Below are 17,699 nucleotides of genomic sequence, written 5' to 3'. Positions count from 1 at the left end.
AGTGCAGCATTGGCCTCTGATTTATTAGCAGCCAAGATTCAACAAAAAATATTTAAAAGTAGATTTTAAATGACTGAAAAAGTGAAAAAATCCCCACATTTAGACTTAGACCCTTTAAAATTAAAAGGATATGTGACTTGAAATGAAAAGGACAATTATTTGGTTGAGTGATCCACCTTCTCAACCAGATCAGGCACTAACTTTGGACTATCAAATGTATGAATTTTTCTGATTTCTCCAGCTTTATACAAAACATGTTTTGTCATAATCTATACATTTTGTTCTATGAGGGTCCAAAACAATTTTAACATGGAAAATTACTGTGTTTTTTTTCCTTTATCTTTGTAGTGTTGTTTGAAAATGTAACCGCACCATTCATGAATTGATCCATTTCCAATATATAACAGTTTTACCACAAACCCCTAAGTGAAATATTTTTGGGTTTTTTTGTCAGTGGAAAGTTAAACCTATAATCACTTTTTAAAAGGTTCCAGAGGCCAGTTTTAAGACACATTGAATTAAATGACTGGCCACTAGAAGTTCCTCAAGGACTCCTCCTGTTTCTGGACCCCAGGGTGGGGCTCCATGATGCAGAAAACACTGTGTCTGAATTAAGGCTTTGACTGTTGGTTTTACATGCTCATTGGACGGAGAACCGAGCAGAACCTTCCTCATAACTCCATATTGATTTTCCAGATTTTTGGATCAGACTTCGTACAGTTTTTCATGTTTTGTTTATCCTTTGAAGGCAGCAAGTAATATAAAGCTCCATACCTCCCTCTACTGGCCAGTTACTGTACTGCAACACACACCACTCAGAACTGTGTTGATTTTTTGAATTCAATTTAAATATATTTTTTATTCATATTTTTCTTTTTCTTTGCTTTTATTTCATGAACCTTTGACTGTATTCCGTGTTGTGCATAAAGTAGCCCCACTGTTTATGTCTTCAGTTTTCCTATTGTGTTTCTATTGTGTATATATTTTATTATTATATTTTATGCACATTGCTGCAAAAAGATTTTAACTTTTGGAAGAATTATGATCTGAACTTAAGTGTCACAACAAACCTAAAATGACTGCTTATAAAAAAAAGTTACACATCACACTTTTGTGACATCCAACACATTACAGTGCAAAAACATCAAAATAAGAAACTCCTCCTGATACTGAACTTCAGGCACAATTTTAAAGTCCCTCTCAAACAAACCTGCTTTCCTACATTTTTCTGAAGGTATATGAGCAATGGTTCGGGTTTGCTATGCAAATTAATGCAAATGTAGTTCTGCCATCACAAAAGTTACACCCTGTCCCATCTTGACTAGTGGCATGAAAGTTGCACATATTATATTTTCATTTTGAAGATGAATTGATTGATTGACTGACTGACTGACTGACTGACTGACTGACTGACTGACTGACTGACTGACTGACTGACTGGTTGTCTTAATTATGGCGGAGGGACAATGGTTTTCAGTAGGGGCACAACATTTAACATTCACAGTAAAAACAGTAAAAGACAGTCTGTACATGGCAGACACACACAAGTACAAGTAAATGGTGTTAGACGCAATACGCACAGAACAATTCAAATTACTTACAACTATGCAGATATAGCTATAGTGCTGCTGTGAGTACAGAGTTTCATGTGTAAAACTAATGCTGGAAAATGTGTGTTTGAGTGCACCTTTGAAAAGTGAGACAAGTTTTACAACCAAAAGGTCAGAATGAATGTAAGAGGTGCTGAACCAAAGTTAGAGGCACAGACATGATAGAAATGTCAGTTTTTCTACCCTGCATATTTGGTTTCACATAAAAATAAATATAAGGCCAGTTGTACTCTTACTATGGAAAACCATTTTGATCCATAGCCACAAGTCTGAGCCAGTTCTGTGCTGCAGTGACATGGGGATCCTCTCTGCACAGACTGAATCAGGAGACTTAAAGCTTTCAAAGAATGTCTAATTTGTCAAAGTTGAGTGAAGATTAAGTTTGGCACAGACCAAAACACACCTGAAGTAGCACTACCAAGGTCAAAGTGATGCTGAAAGGTTAAATGTATTATATATTCATAACTTAGGTTTGGGTACACGGGGTGGACACAGAAACTCAATGTCTCAGCTGCTTTTAAGCTGTATTTTAAAGTAAGATACAGGTGTGTTCATGCCCTGTGTAGCCCACTGTTAAAACCAACATGACTTTTCTAAATAACCTTTTCAATCTGGAAGTTTTTAGGCCACATTCAGCTCCATCTACTCATATCTGAACTGCAGTCTAACTAAAAGTTCGGTTTCTCTTTTGAAATAAATGATGTTTAATGTTAATATAAGACCACAGCTCTCCTCTCTAACCCTGCATCTCACCCCTGGCGGCCTCTCTACTTCTTCTTCTTTTTCCTCCAGTAAGCGGTTTTGTTTCTCGTTGACGGTCTTGAACGTCACTTTATTTGCTGAGAGCTGTGTCGGTCGCGCGGCACCAGGAAATGGAGGCTCTGCCGCGCTGCTGAGCGTGTAGATGCAGACAGCAGCAGAACTGGGAGGAGAAACCAGCGACCAGCAGGCAGCAACAGGCGACGACTTTCAGCACTTTGAAGTGAGGTCTGCACACTCAAAATCATCCACAGTTTATTGTTCTATGCTTTATTAGAAGCCGAGGTTTGCTCTGTGTAACTTTTACGCTGCTTTTCTGCCCCCGCTACAATGTTAAATTAGTGATTTGCCCAGCTGGGTTTGCAGCGGAAGATGATGGGCTTGGCTGCCCGAGTTTCGACTTCGTTTAGTTTCTCGTTCAGAAAATACAACTTTGTGCTTCACTTAGCTTTATTTTAACCGCTTGTTTATGTCTGTGTCCTCCTTAAAAAGGGTTTCGTGCATCAGCAGGAGAAGATGAGCGACGCAAGTCAGCCCAAGGTTGAACTTTTTGTGAAGGTAAGCGATTGAATGATGACAGAAGGAAAAAAAAAACCATCACACCCAGAAAAGTGACGCGGGGACTGCGACATTATGTGACTTTGATTTATTTAAGTGTTTCTTGGTCTTTTATCTGGCCATTATCAGTATATTGATAACATATCTCTATGGCAAATACACCAGAGACATAATGTCACCTTGTTCGCTTTGAATTACATTCAATATCTGAGTAATAATTTTCTTATCATTTAGACCACCTGTGCTGACTCACTGGGTTTATAAACAACAGTAAGACTAATCTAATTAAAAGCACATTAAGATCATGGTCAGTCGACTTTAATCTATATTTAGTATGTTGGTCAGGCAGGCTAATCCCGTTTAGTTTGAGCCAAAAAACATGCTCAGATATGACCAATATGTCTCTCTCTGCCTCCCCTCATGGTCTTACACAAGTTTCAATGATTCCTCTGTGTGAACATGTGCACCACCCTCTTCTGTTTTTTGTACTCAGAGGTGAATGATGCTGTTGTAACTTCTCTAAATCCTGTTTTCTAGTCAGCCCACTTAATGACACTTGATATGGTTAATGAAAGAATAATAAAATAATATCTTCACGTGGACTGTGGTTTCTCCTGACTCCATGTTGTTGAGCCACACAGGCCACAGGACAAATCTGTAAGGAGTCAGTGACTTAATATGAAATGTGGCTTCCTACAGCCACACAGTGCATTTTAAAGCTGTTTGGTCATTTCCCGAGTGGCCTGTAAAGTCTGTTTTAATGTGAGAATGATTTATGTTGCTTCTAAGTAACTATTATTTTCATTATGGTTGAATATGCTGATTATTTCCTCCATTAATTGATCAATTGTTTGGTCAATGAAATGACCAGAAAATAGCAACAAAAAAAAAGTACATTTTCCCTTTTCACAGCCCAGTGTGATGTCTTTTAAATTGCTTGTTCTCTCCAAACCAAAAATACTCAAATTACAATGTTTTAAGACACAGAATCTGCACGTTTGAGAAGCTGTAACCTGAGTGTGTCTTGGTTGAAGAGTGAAAACTTCTTTTTCAAAATTCATTTCTTTTTTATTAACGTTTTGTTTTTACAAAAAAGAGAAAATTCCACTGAAAAACTGTTAATTAACAGCAACATACATGACATATCCGCCTTGTCCCCTTATATGTCCCCGCCCAATGGCCAGAAAAATAATCACTACATATGACGAACTTTAACAGTAGAGCTGCATTCAATTAGTCAATTAATAGATTAGTTGATTAACAGAATAATTTTATAAGCAAAAATGTCAATGTTTACTATTTCTAGCTTCTCAAATGTGAGGATTCGATGCTTTTCTTTCTTATACGTGATACAAAACTGAATATTTCTGAACTACTGGTCGGACAAAACAAGACATTTTAAAGTGTCGCCTTCTGTGGAAAAATTATAAAGGGCATTTTTACTATTTTCAGGTATTTTATAGAATGATTAATCAAATAATTGATAACAAAAATGATAAGTAGCTGCAGCCCAGCTGTTAAGCAAGTACATGAACAAATAAAAAAAACATTTGGTGCATTTAGAACATTTTCACCTGTTTCTCTCTGTTTCTGTTTCCCAGGCGGGGAGCGATGGTCAGAGCATCGGCAACTGTCCTTTCTCCCAGCGTCTCTTCATGGTGCTGTGGCTGAAAGGAGTCACTTTCGACGTTACCACAGTGGACATGAAGAGGTAAAAACACACATCTTTCGTGTGTGTGTGTGTGTGTGTGTGTGTGTGTGTGTGTGTGTGTGTGTGTGTGTGTGTGAGAGTGATGTTTTGTTTTTTTTTCCTCTGGCAGTATTGTCGGTTTACATTGGCACCACAGAGGAATGTCCGCCTACTGTTTTAATGCTCCCAAATGTACCATCCAGTAAAGGAACAGGAGGCATTTCATTCATTTAACAGGTGTTAAAAGATATAAAGCAACTCTTGCACAGATTTTAGTGAAAGCTTGGTGCAGATTTAGCAGCAAACATGAGTAGTGTCCTGTAGTTTGATATTTTTACTCAGCTTCCTTTTCTTTTTTTGTCTAATTCCCCTTTTCTCCCCCATTAGCCTGACCGTGTCCTTTTCCGTCTATCTTTAGGAAGCCTGACATCTTGAAGGACCTGGCTCCTGGTGCTCAGCCTCCCTTCCTGTTGTACGGCAGCGAGGTGAAAACTGACACCAACAAGATTGAGGAGTTCCTGGAGGAAAATCTCTGTCCTCCAAAGTAATTTCTGTTTTACTTTGTTGTTGTCAGAACTGAAGCAATTAATTAATTGAATCAGCAATTATTCATTCATTTTTCACATGTGAGGATTTGCGGTTGATGATTATCTTTGGACTTAATTGGACAAAACAAACTATTTGATGTTTTTACTTGCATATTTCACCACACTCTGATATTTTATAGGCCAATGGAAAAAGTAATGCCTGCACATTAACTCTAAGCCACAAAAGTTATTCAAAATTCACAACATTTTGATCCGACTCTGATGCTTGTTTTATGTATTTGAATACATTTTTTGGCTTGGAGTCTCTGTGCCATCCTGTAGGAGTGACCCACCATCCTCTTGGTCTAAGCTTTGTTCTGTAGAGTTCATGCATTCAATTCATATGAAATTTATGTGATATGATATATTGATGTGTGAATTAATATCCATCTCTCTGTTGTTTAGGTATCCTCGTCTGGCTGCTCGCAACCCAGAGTCCAACACAGCAGGCATGGACGTCTTCTCCAAGTTCTCTGCTTACGTCAAGAATTCGAACCCTCAGGCCAATGAAAGTAAGTGAGGCATAATCTCTCTAAATCAGAAATATAACTTGATTATCATAAAATCCTTGCTTCATCTAGACTCTAAACTTTTCTACATTTCTAATAAACCTTGTTTTATTCGTGGTGGTATTTTCTGTAAAAAAAATAAAAACAAAACGCTGCTGAGCTCCTTCTGTCGTTCTCTGACGGACAGAAAACCAGCAGGGAGCATCCGAGTTAATAACATTATGTTCTGAGCTTTTCTGCCTCAGTGCAAACAGGTCACCTGCCGCTCTTTGTGCTGGGTGATCTCACTGGAAATGTCACTGTGGTCGGGTGAAAATTGTGGGTTTATTTAGTCTACATGGTTATTTCTTTATTTCATGGTCATTTCAGCCATTTAAACCAAAAAAAAAAATTGACTTTGTCTGAAGTCATGGTAGTTTTCTCTTTTCTCTCCTTTTTGGAGAAACAAACTGTCCCTTTAGCTTTGATTGCATGTTGAACTTTAATATTTTCTGTGTATCCACGTGTGTTCAGATCTAGAGAAAGGTCTGCTGAAAGCTCTGAAGAAGCTGGATGACTACCTCGGCTCTGCACTTCCTGATGAGATCGACGAGAATAGCGCTGATGAGGTCACTTCCTCGTCCCGCCCCTTCCTGGATGGCCAAGAGCTTACTCTGGCTGACTGCAACTTGCTGCCTAAGCTCCACATCGTGAAGGTAATCTTCTGTTTTAAGCCCTGCAGCACGGGGAGGGGGCCTGGGAGGAATAGATTATGAGGCAGAGTCCATGTTTTTATTTCATCAACTGAAGGCTTGTCATGCCATAAGTCATAAGTCAAAATGACTTATTGAATGACTTATTGATTGTGTCCTTGTGCTTTTCCCCTCCAGGTCGTGTGTTTGAAATACCGACAATTCAGCATTCCTCAGTATCTAACAAACCTCTGGAGGTACCTGAACGCTGCGTACGCCCGGGAGGAGTTTGCGTCCACCTGCCCGATCGACGACGAGATCCACATCGCCTACTCCTCCGTAGCCAAAGTTCTCAAGTAGGAGGACAGTCATGAATACACCAGAATACACCAGCAGAACAACATACAAAAGCAAAAAAAAACACAAACAAAAAAAACACACGTACGCACCTGCACACACCGAGCAATCACTCTGCAAGTGAAGTGGTCGATCTGTTTCTCTGTTCTAACTGATTGTGAGCGCCGCAAGAGGCTTTATTTACATCTGTATAGTCGTTTTCTTGCAGCTATAAAAGATATCACGTTTCATAATGTTAGATCATTCTAATAACGGTTATTAATGGATAATTATTCTCCTACAGTAGATTTGTATTTGTAGTTTTTTCCTGATAAAAGGGATGTTTTCGCCTCATGGACCAGTTTACATCAGTAAGGAAACAAGGAAGGAGTCAGAAACACATGCACAAAAAAAAACATATCGCATATCCCACATATCATCTGACTTTTTTCTGGACAACTTCTGGTTACTTGTTGATCATGTTGCCTGCAGACACACACTCACATGCACAGCTTCACACACTTAAAACTACAGCCTGCACACTGTAAAGTTGGAAATGATTCTCGTTCCCTTCTTGATGACGGTGGCTATTGTATATTCTTCACTTAAAAAAAAAAAAAAAAAAAATGTTATCGTGGAGGGGAGATTTCAACAGACACGGAGCTGCCTACCAGATCAAACTTTCACTTTCACCTTGCAAGCCTCACACAAGCTGAGTCGATTCTTATTTTCAGTCATTTTCACCAGCTCACCTGCCAAAGTGTCTTTTGTGGTGTGTCTGTAATCACAGATGCTTCACATTCAGTATATTGTTTCATTATTGAGGGAACGAGGCCTTGTACAGTAAAGGATCCCAAGATTTTATTTTATATAAGCCAACTTCAATTTAAACATAACAGCTTTTTATTCTTCATGGCTGCATCTCAGGGAGGAATGGGGTGCAGAGCGGGCGGGTCTTGCATTAGGGAGGCAGAACTGAAAACAGTTACAGAGACAGGAAACAGTTTCAATAGACTCGGGCTTCCTCTTTCTCTGCTCCCACAGCAGGCGTGAAGGATTATTCAAGATTACTGAGCTTGTTTGTGATCCGCTGTTAGGGCCTGTTGCCAGCAATTGATTTTACTCTGCCTGGCGTCGTGTATGAGAAGAAGAGGGAGATCAGGTTGTCAGCGTATTGAAGTTGCTGTGGATGAAGAGGAGGAGGGTGTTTTGTTTTGAGGGGGAAAAAAAAACTTTAATGTAAACATGCACAATGTTTAAAATTAAAGTAGCATCGGTAGCTTTATATTGTAGGCCGTTATTTATTGAAAGATAAGGCTGGCATTCTATATTTTCCTTATTGGCAATCCCATGAAGAGTCTTTATATTTTCTGTGTAGAGATGCAACAATTAGGCAATTAATTGATCAGTTTTCAAGAAAAAATGCCCAAATTTGCTGTTTCTCGCTCCTAAAATGTGTGGATTCGAAGCGTTTCCTTTATCATATACTGTATGATAATAAACGATAGAATATACAGTATCTGGGAGTGATGTTGCAGCTCTATCTCTGACTTCCATGCCGTTTCTGTTTGCGCCAAAATCATCTATTTGAGACAAATCTTTAAAAATGGGTCATAGATCTGACACTGAAACACCTGTAGCCACTTAATCTGATGCTACTTGATCCAAGCACTGGAGGTATGAGAGGATACCTGAATGTTGCGTGTGCCTCTCTTTGCTAATGATAATTAGTAATTAGGACTCTCTAGTTCATAGGAGGAGCATGTCGCCCAGTGTTCTCAGCCATGCTGCTGAAAACAAGTCCTCCAACTTCTATCATTTCAACTAGCGCCATCATTAGGCCAAAATTTTATGACCAACTATTAATATTCCTGTCAGTATTATTTTCATTGGATTTGTTGACAGTAAGAAAAAGACTTTGTATACTTAGTGCTGACAGGCTGATATTTCACTGTCATGTGTTGCCATTTGGATTAATCCGCTGTTTGAAGTTTACTCATCTCAAATTCCTGTAAAAGTCACTTGAAATTCATTAACTGGGAAGAACTGGATCTGACTGCAGTAGCAGCTTGTGTAGAAGATATTATTAACTGCAAGGCACTATGCAAATTAACATTTATAGAGGCAGTTTGCAATTAAGGCTTAATTTATTCAAACACCTTTGTTATTAGCCTCTTAATGTTCTGGATCTCAGATGACTGTGACGCTCATAAAAGAAATGAAACCTAAGTGCAATTTAAACTGATTAAAAAGTCAATCTTGTGCACAGACTTTGATTATATTAAACATCAGGCATCTATTCAAAGTAGTGTGTCAAAGTTTTAATAGCATCACTATAGTATTTTCATAATGATAAACTGAGATAAGAATTAGACACCAGGTGTGAGCACAGTTGGTTATTTTTCTACACAAGTTTAATCACACAAATGAACCCTTCCTTGACGAATTGCTAGGTGTAATGCGAGTGTTGATCAAAGGGATGATATATTTTACTTGACTGAATTGTTGTGGATTTCATCTATTTTCTAAAATGGACCAATTTTTAAAGGGATCGTGTCTGAATAATTTCATTGTTGATAGTATTTCTTCTCTCCAAGTTAAAGAGTTTTTCACTTCTTACAGTAGGACTTGATACAATTTCAGGGACCATTTAACTTGTTACATTCATTTAAAATTACTTTCATTAGTTTGTTTTTCACTTTTTGTTTTAACTCTTGTTTTGTTTTTTTTTATCTTCATGTCATATTGTTTTTGATTGTTACGGGACCTATATTGTGCTTTTCTCTTGGTTTCCTGCCGCTATGCATTTCTCTCCAAATATTTTAGCATTTTAATTTTTTTTTTTTCAAGCTGTTCGCGATGTAGTCTGAATCAGTTGCACTTAAAAGTCCACAGGATCTAAAGAGTGATGTGGACACTAAACCAATAGATTGAACATTGAAGACAATCAAACTAATAGCACAGCAGAAATGTATTTTATACTTAAAAGCTCTTACAAAGACACATTTATTAATGTCCCAATAAAATACCTTGATAACAAATCAAACAGTGACTGATGTGTTTTTATTTTTGAATCTTGTTGGAGGGTAATAACATTCAGATGGCCAAACAAATAAGTGTCAACAATGGTGCAAACAACAAAATGTCTAGTTTAATACAAGCAGTACATTAGAAATCTCTCTGTTGTCAAGTACAGTAACTTAACTAAAAAATCACACATCTAATGAATATAGAGCAAAAATGAGACGAATAACACTGAGAAGGCATCTCTTCAAAGTAGTCTGTTAAAGTTTTAATAGCATCACTATAGTATTTTCATTAATGATAAACTGATATAAGAACATAGGCCTACTTTCATGTTTCTATTAGTCTGCAGTTTTCTTTTTTACTGGCTGTATTTAAGTGTGTTTGGCATTTTCATTTTATTTTTCTTTTAACTTTCTTTTTTTATTTTTCCTTTTTTTTCACTTGTCAATGGTTCCCAACCTCAGGGTCAGTGATATGAAGGGTCAAAGAAAAGAATAGCACAAGTCAGACTTTTATATAATATAATTTTGCCTCAAAAATGTCTTCAGGTGAAACAATCTAAGAAGAAAAAAAATCACTCTGCAGTTGAGCTGCTCACACCTCCTGTCATGAGGGTTAGACATTGCTGTACTTTGAGTCATAAAGGTTGGGAACAAGAGACAAGCTCACTGTTAATTCTTTTTAAAAACAGGAATTTTGCCCATGTGCCTGCGAGTGTATGTTTTTATACATCTTTTTGCAGATCATCTCTCCCAGGTCACTTACATCCTCTACATTTGTTGTTGAGCATGGCCTCAGCTTCAGGCCAGCAGCAGAGCGAGTGCAGGCAGCAGGGACAGAGCTACTCCTCCCCAGCTGAGGGCAGCAACAGACACAGCCCCGTTGCACAGGTCGGTATCACAGCAGACGTTGGTGTAGTTAAAATAGAGGCCTGAGGCGTATTTCTGTCCGCTCACCCCGCACTGCGCGGCCACGGCGCAGCTCTTCTCGAACATCGTCACTTGTAGAGCGCCTACAAGAGCAGAGAAAGGAGAAGAGTTTTGCTTTGGTCCATGCAGTGATGGGCAGGTGAAAAAACACAGAAAAAATATAAGAAATATTTTCTCTTGTTTGTCATAGGCATGGATAATCCATTTATCCATGTAATGCTGCATATCTGGAAACAGAGCACCTTAATTTAACTTTATTTATTTATTTCTGGCTCAGGTGTTGGAGGTGAGAATTTGAAAGCACACCTTATTCAAAGTGTAACTCTGCAAACTGGTACTTGCATAAAACAAACATTACATCACATAACATTAATTTTCCTGTGACTGTTCCTGCTCTTCCTGACTCCTCATCCACATGATGCTCACACTGAAAACGTCCTGATTGGTTATGAGATATCGTGCATGTGGAAAAGGGGCTTTACCCTCTGATGAGACACAGTGACTGTTTCGCCCCACCCACGGACGCCAGAGAGTTATTTTTAGAGATAATTTGATGGCATCACTGGCATTAGTGAGCTGACAGCTGGCCTGATGGGAAATGATGCTGAGCTGTTGAGTCATTCTTTTGTCTCGTTTTGTTTTCACACATGTAGAGTCATGAAAGGATTAAACCCAAGAGAGGGCTCTGCGGAAACAATCACATATTTTAGGGTTGTTTTATTGTAGTGTCCTGAGCAGCAGCAATCAAAGATTATACAGTGCAGTCTTTGATTAATGATATTGTTCTGTTCCAGGAAATATGGTTACTGAGTTATCTGGACAACACTGGTATTTTCTGATAAAATTAATAATAATTTGTGCTACGTACATTTGGATGGAAACACAGTTTGTGTTGCACCTGTGCTATTTACTTTTTATCATGTCAGAGATAAAATATTATCACAAGAAATAAACACACCGAGTTGCTGACATGCTAAAATGCAGTGTAACAGTAGCACAATCAAAAAGTAAAGTAATAGAGTCAACAAATATACATATATATTTATATATACTACTGGTTTACCATAAGTTTGCTAACATTGGCTAATATTAGCCACCATAAGCTACTGGTCAGAGCAAGTAAGACAATTTATTCCTGATGAATACAACTTAATTTGTGAGAGGAATAATGTGTAATTTCTTATTTTCAAGGTTGCACAGTTGGTTTAAGAGCGTTTGGCCTGTACTGGGTGAACAGTGTGGGAACTGTAGTTACAAAAAGGTTTACAGCTTCTACTCAGGTCTTTGTGTTTGGGTGTCAACACACTTATATTAAAGAAGAAATTGAGCATTTTCAAGCCAAAGCCACTGTTTCGACTGCCGAACAACACAAAACTGGCTTAATACATTCAGACTGTACATTCCTTGCATCTGTTCCTAGACAATGTTCTGCACAGTGAGGCTTTGTCTGCCAATTTGTGACCATCATGCCCTCGATTCTCAGAAAATAATCTCATCTACAGACACAGAAATAAACTCACACACACACACACACACACAGATTTTACCCCGCCTTCCTGTTGCAGTACTAGACAGGCAGCGCTGCCCGGCAGGACACTCCTGGGGAAACTTGAAGCAGTCCAGAGGAGAGATGGCGGGGAACAGACAGGTGTAACAGTGCAAACAGGCTGAAGGAAACAATGGAAAAATGTTAAATAATTTATTTCGAGTAAATGTTAATAAATTTCAGATTTTTGGAGCTGATACCAATTTATTTATAACATAACACAAGTATTTTAGATGAGGATCCTTTAACTTGGCTTGAAGAAGACATGCAGGCCAGCTGAGCAGTGCGTTTTACAGTTGAAAAATAAACGTGTCAGCGCCTCCTGCTGGACAAACAGTGTAATTAGGCTACTGGCCAAACAGGTCAGAAGTTTGTAGGGAATTACTGGAGAAAACTGGGTTATTGTTCGTTTTGACTTGATTGATACTTCACTACAGTTCTTTTTTTTACTGTAGGTGTCCTAAATCCACATAGTTCATAAAAATGAACAGGTTTCACTTTATTTTAAGTTCCTATTTAGCATTTATTAAAAGTATATTAACATTTAACAATGTTCATTACACATTTTACGTTTACATTATTATATTATAATATATTTTACTTTATTTTATCTGTTCGCACACCAGCATCCACTGATGGGTGTCTACAGGAGAAGTTATTCTGGTTGACAGGTACAGTCATACACACTTATAGCTGCTTACTACTACATTACAGATTGTTATAAACTATTTATTAAATGTTTATAGGCTGTTAGTGAATGATAAATCTGGGGACTTAAATGAAAGTGAAAAAAACTGAATAATACCCACAATATCTGGATTGGATCACAAAATGTATCTCTTATACAGGAGCCATATTTTCCTTAAGAAGGGCATGTCACTAAAACATGTTTTACAATCAATCAAACAGTCTTAAAAATGACAGAAATAATAATTCAACTTCATTGATTAAAGGATAGCCTCGCAATTTCTCAAGTATGTCTTAAAACAATAGTCAGGTGCCCATATGAATACTGAAACCTTCCTGCTGTTCACGCTGGGTGTGGAGGGATTCCTTCCTAACAATCCTCAATTGGGGACAAAATCCACAGTCCTCATTTTGTGCAAAGATTTATTTGATTCATTAAGTTTATCTGAAGCAGTTGGAGTAAATCAGCTAACGGCTAATCCTTTTTAGTGTAAGATCTTGTGTTTCCTCAGACAGATGAGCTGCTTTGGACAGAACATTACATTCATTTTGTACTAAAATGACCACAACTCTTAGAGATACTCAGCTGGGTTTGTTTAAATCACACGACTGAAGCCTGAAGCTTCGTTTTTAAGTTTTATGTCCCTCATCTTATACATCGTAAAGGTGTTGGGAGGCGATCTCTAATGTCAAGTATGAACAGAAAGAATGTTTAAAGCAAGAAAAAAATGTTTCAGTGTTCATATGAGCATGATATTGTAAAATGTGAAACTACTATTTGTTACTGAAAACACATTTTACAATAAATCAGCTTTTCCTTACAGGCTGATTTAAGGAATCATTTTACCCATTAAACATACCTGCCAAGGGAAGACAACACAGGAATACAACCAGAAGCTGTAAACGAGGCATGATGCTTCCAGTGAGAAGTCTGCAAAGATTGTCAGGTCTTCAAACTGGGTGGTACCAAAAAAAATCCTGTCCTGGGATGTTACAAGCCTCTCATTGAACTAATTGCTGTGCGTTGATCTGTTACGTCCCCCAACTCATTCCTACATTACATTTCTCTTAGTCTTTGAAGTCCAAACCTGAACTCTCAGTCTCTTACTGATTTTTCCCTCTGTCTGTTCCTGCACTGTAGTATGTGAGGCTGATAAAGTGGCACCTCTTCAAATGTAGTAATCAGCCCTGAGTTTTTCCTTTTCTGTCACTCTTGGCTTTGCTCTTTTGCCGTAGGCCTGATTTGAATACCCACGTTACTCGGACCATCAGTGTCTCCTCCCTTAAACTTTAAATTTAATCTGGAGAGGTAATTAAGATCAGCTGACATGGATAAACTCGGCTCAAAGATGCAAATTATGGCATGTGTTTTTATATCAAGCTCAGGTACTTTTGACACAACAGTATCTTTCTCAGTTTTACTCAGCGGTTCATTAGTTAAATGAACAAACAAGGACACTCGTACTTTCGGTATTTAAAGGGAAGTGAGCAACGAAGTAGTGCGGCCAAGTGCACTCACTCAAGTACTGTACTTACATACGATTTTGACTTGTCCTCAGTAATACTCTACAATTCCAAAAATAAGGCAGATTCTGATATGTTTTATTCATAGCAATTTAACTTTATTTACATTACCATGTTCAGACAGACTGAGAAAATCACTTGAAAATACTAACGCAGTGCATTGTTTAGACCGTGATGCAGAGAGATAAAGATTTAACTGTCAAATTAATGGATAAAATGTTAAATCTTGTGATTTTCTTTTTAAATATTCAGATAATTCCACAGAGTTTGGTTGATGCTGGTACTTATTACTTCAGTATTTCCACAACTCTGGCTGCACTCTTGTTGTCAATTGTACAGGACCAAATAATATCCTTTATTTGAATCAGAATAAGACTGATTATTTGTATATGTGAGACAGCAGCTAAGACAAAAGGCAGAAAGTCAGAAAAAAACAGAAACCAATAAAGTCTGCAGGGTGTAGAAACAGTCAGCAGAGAAAGAAACAGATAGGGAGAAAGTCAGCATGTCAGAGATAGAGAGCCAGTGAGTTGGAGAGCGAGCCACTTTAACTGAATTATCCTTTAGGGCGTAATAGGAGACGTGAGGCCAGCACGCAGGAGAGTCTGCTGACAGCAGTCTTGTGATGGAGTGAGCCAAGCGGGCTCAGACCGAATAAGCTGTTTACCTGTTAATTAATGACACAGCACACAGACAAAAGCCCCTCAAAAATCAACCTAGAATGGTTGACAGAGATTTCAGAGTAAATGTTGGTTTTGTAAATGTTAGTTTTGTTAATCGGGATGATATGTTGTGTGCCAAAATGACCAGCAGGCTTTGAAAAGGTCATGAATATCATTTAGCTTTTATGACTTGACACCCTGTCTGAAGTCTGAGTGTTTGTTGATAAAGCAAGACATTTTTTGAATGGAGTTTGGTGTGAAACAGAGAAAGCATCAGAGTCAGCTGCTGTGTTGTAAATGTGCAGTGATTGCATTGAGGTTGTGAGGTTATAGGCTACACACTTCTGATTCGTACATCTGTCCTTTTACTCCCAGACGGCTGTTTACAGATTTTTTTGTATTATATTCTTCAAGGAATCTGTTGTCGGTAAATAAACCTCGTCCATGCCACTTGGAACTGGATGGATGGGCGGTGAGGACCAAAGTTTTATGACATTTTGATTCTTGGGGAGACAGTTTGAATGCAGTGTGGTTGTAAACCCACTGAAGCTGTATTTGACAGGGATGTTTTGTGTGTTGGCTGAAGTATCTCAGTGGACAGATGGTGTTCTTTAATCCTGTCTGTGCCCTCTACCTCCCATCCTCCACCCCCCTCCACCCCCCTCCACCCCCCAACCCTCTATCCCTCCACATCTCCCATTGCTTTTACATCAATGTCTGTTTACAGATATGCACAGAGGTATTTTGCCTTTCTGTTTTATTTTGTCTCTGTGTTGCCCCTGCGTCTCTGACTCTCTGTTGCTGATGAACAACCTTGGCTGCAGTTACCCAACCCAGTCAGTAGAAGGGAATATTGTCCCACTACGTGAGTCAAAAAGTAGTCACACAAACTCAAGTGTGCACATATTTATATACACATGCTCACAGCCATCTGTTACCTAGGATATGTTTATGCATGTTTACATCACTGCTGTCCAAATCCGCAAATATCACTTTGCCAAAGTCCTGCAAAAAAAAAAAAAAAGTCTGATCAGTAATACTGCAGTATTAACAATTTACAATACTGCTGTTTCAAAGGATATATATACAACAGAGCTTTCCCTCTGATGTCTGATGAGGCGGCCTGCTTATCCAACAATCTCAACAGTGTCCAACATCATTTGACCCACATTTCAGGAAAAGCCAGATTATTTTTTGTCATGTCACGCAGACAAAAACAGACAACAACGATGGCTCAGTAACACAGCATATAGGCCTTAATCTATCATGACTTTGAACAGAAGGCGAGGAGTAAGGCAAGTAAATGTGACAAGCCTGAAACTGTTTATATAGGCAAAATAAATCAACCGTGAACCTGATAAGGTTAATGCAGCTATTTATATAGGCCACTGCGGGAGAGGTGAGAAGAATATTGACTTCTTTGATTCACTGCAGACAGTCCAAGTTTATGTTTAAAAGGCAGATGCAAGCAGAGAAGAAGGGCTGCCAAATTAGTCTCATGACCTTTCATAAACAATATATCAGGATTACCAGGGAGAATATGAAATAAGTGCCCTTAATCCTAGGAAACCTAATAGAAAAACTACAATCGACACTAATTCATTGTCTTAATACAAGGAAAGGGTGTCAGAGTAGGCTTGCATATGGCAAAAGTATCCCTGACATTGCCCAGCAGTAAACTTATTTTGCAACAGTAAGCTATAATGTTAAATTAAACTGGTCTTTCTTACTCTGAGTGACTTAAAAATGTTATGTTTTCTCGTCATGAAGTCATCAACATTAACAGTTTCCCATCAAAAGGCCCCAAATTGGCAGTTATACGGTTATAAATCATATGTGCACTAACATTAAACCAGCCTCCTTAGTGCTTAAAAGTCAACTATTAATAAGCTACGTTTAATTTTAATGCTGTTTAAAGTTAGTGTAAGAGGATAACTTTGTCTAATCAAGTTGAGTGACCTAAAAATGTTGTTACTGCTACTGTGACAGTCACTGTCACCTTAAAAATCAGACTAAAAGTTAGCATTAACATTAGCTTAAGGGTTAACATTTAATTATAATGAAACCAGCCCCATTTGTGGCCACAAGGCCAGGTGTGTCTTACACACTTTTTGATGTTTGTTTGTTACTTCACACTATAAGGTCCATAAAAAGTCTAATTCGGGACAATACTGTGTTTGATTTGCTTAAAAAGGTTTGCAGTCAAGCCCAACCAAGTTATTTAATTATACTTAGAGATACTGATGCTCTCCTCTCACCTTCAACAGCTAATGTTTTAAAAACGTTAGTGATTTTGTATTGATTGATTTTGTATCATAGGTAAAGCTAGCATTAACCAATGTTGAAAGCCAATACAACAGTGGCTGTGATAACTCCAATCAACGTTGATTGAATCCGGACAGGACGTGTGGGGGATGGGGGGTGGGATGAAATGGTGGGAGAGCAGCTGTGTCAAACTACCAATAAACACACGAAGAAGACAGGAAGTGAGATTATTATGCTTTTAAAAAATAAAAGCATGACCTGCGCCAAATTTGAACTTTATACAACTGGTTGTTGTTTACGGCTCTACCACCAATTTGTTTGAGTTGTATCTGATTACCT

At 38.2% G+C, this 17,699-nt stretch overlaps 2 protein-coding genes across 3 annotated transcripts; one reads left to right on the top strand and one right to left on the bottom strand.

Moving 5' to 3' along the window:
- Positions 1-2,450: 2,450 nt before the first annotated feature.
- Positions 2,451-9,766, top strand: clic1 (CLIC family member 1). Of its 2 annotated transcripts, none has more exons than XM_023401751.2 (7): positions 2,451-2,592; positions 2,862-2,927; positions 4,529-4,638; positions 5,036-5,161; positions 5,610-5,716; positions 6,227-6,408; positions 6,583-9,766. In XM_023401751.2, exons 1-7 carry the CDS (start codon positions 2,515-2,517, stop codon positions 6,742-6,744), a joined length of 831 nt encoding a protein of 276 aa, XP_023257519.1. In that variant the 5' UTR covers positions 2,451-2,514; the 3' UTR covers positions 6,745-9,766. The 2 variants fall into 2 exon arrangements, with proteins under 2 accessions (XP_023257519.1, XP_023257520.1); XM_023401752.2 differs by having other exon boundaries at positions 2,455-2,597.
- Positions 9,765-14,129, bottom strand: LOC111651729 (uncharacterized). Its single transcript, XM_023401754.2, has 3 exons — positions 13,770-14,129; positions 12,224-12,343; positions 9,765-10,759 (listed from the first exon to the last, which is right to left on the bottom strand). The coding sequence occupies exons 1-3, from the start codon at positions 13,819-13,821 to the stop codon at positions 10,548-10,550; spliced, it is 384 nt and encodes a 127-aa protein (XP_023257522.1). The 5' UTR covers positions 13,822-14,129; the 3' UTR covers positions 9,765-10,547.
- Positions 14,130-17,699: the final 3,570 nt, after the last annotated feature.

The sequence above is a fragment of the Seriola lalandi genome, unplaced genomic scaffold (assembly GCF_002814215.2).
Source record: "Seriola lalandi dorsalis isolate HSWRI2012SDOR001 ecotype SW California unplaced genomic scaffold, Sedor1 jcf7180002053753, whole genome shotgun sequence".
NCBI classification, from domain to species: domain Eukaryota; kingdom Metazoa; phylum Chordata; class Actinopteri; order Carangiformes; family Carangidae; genus Seriola; species Seriola lalandi.
The sequence above is the reverse complement of the archived record's forward strand: the minus strand, read 5'-3'. Positions and strand labels throughout refer to the sequence as shown.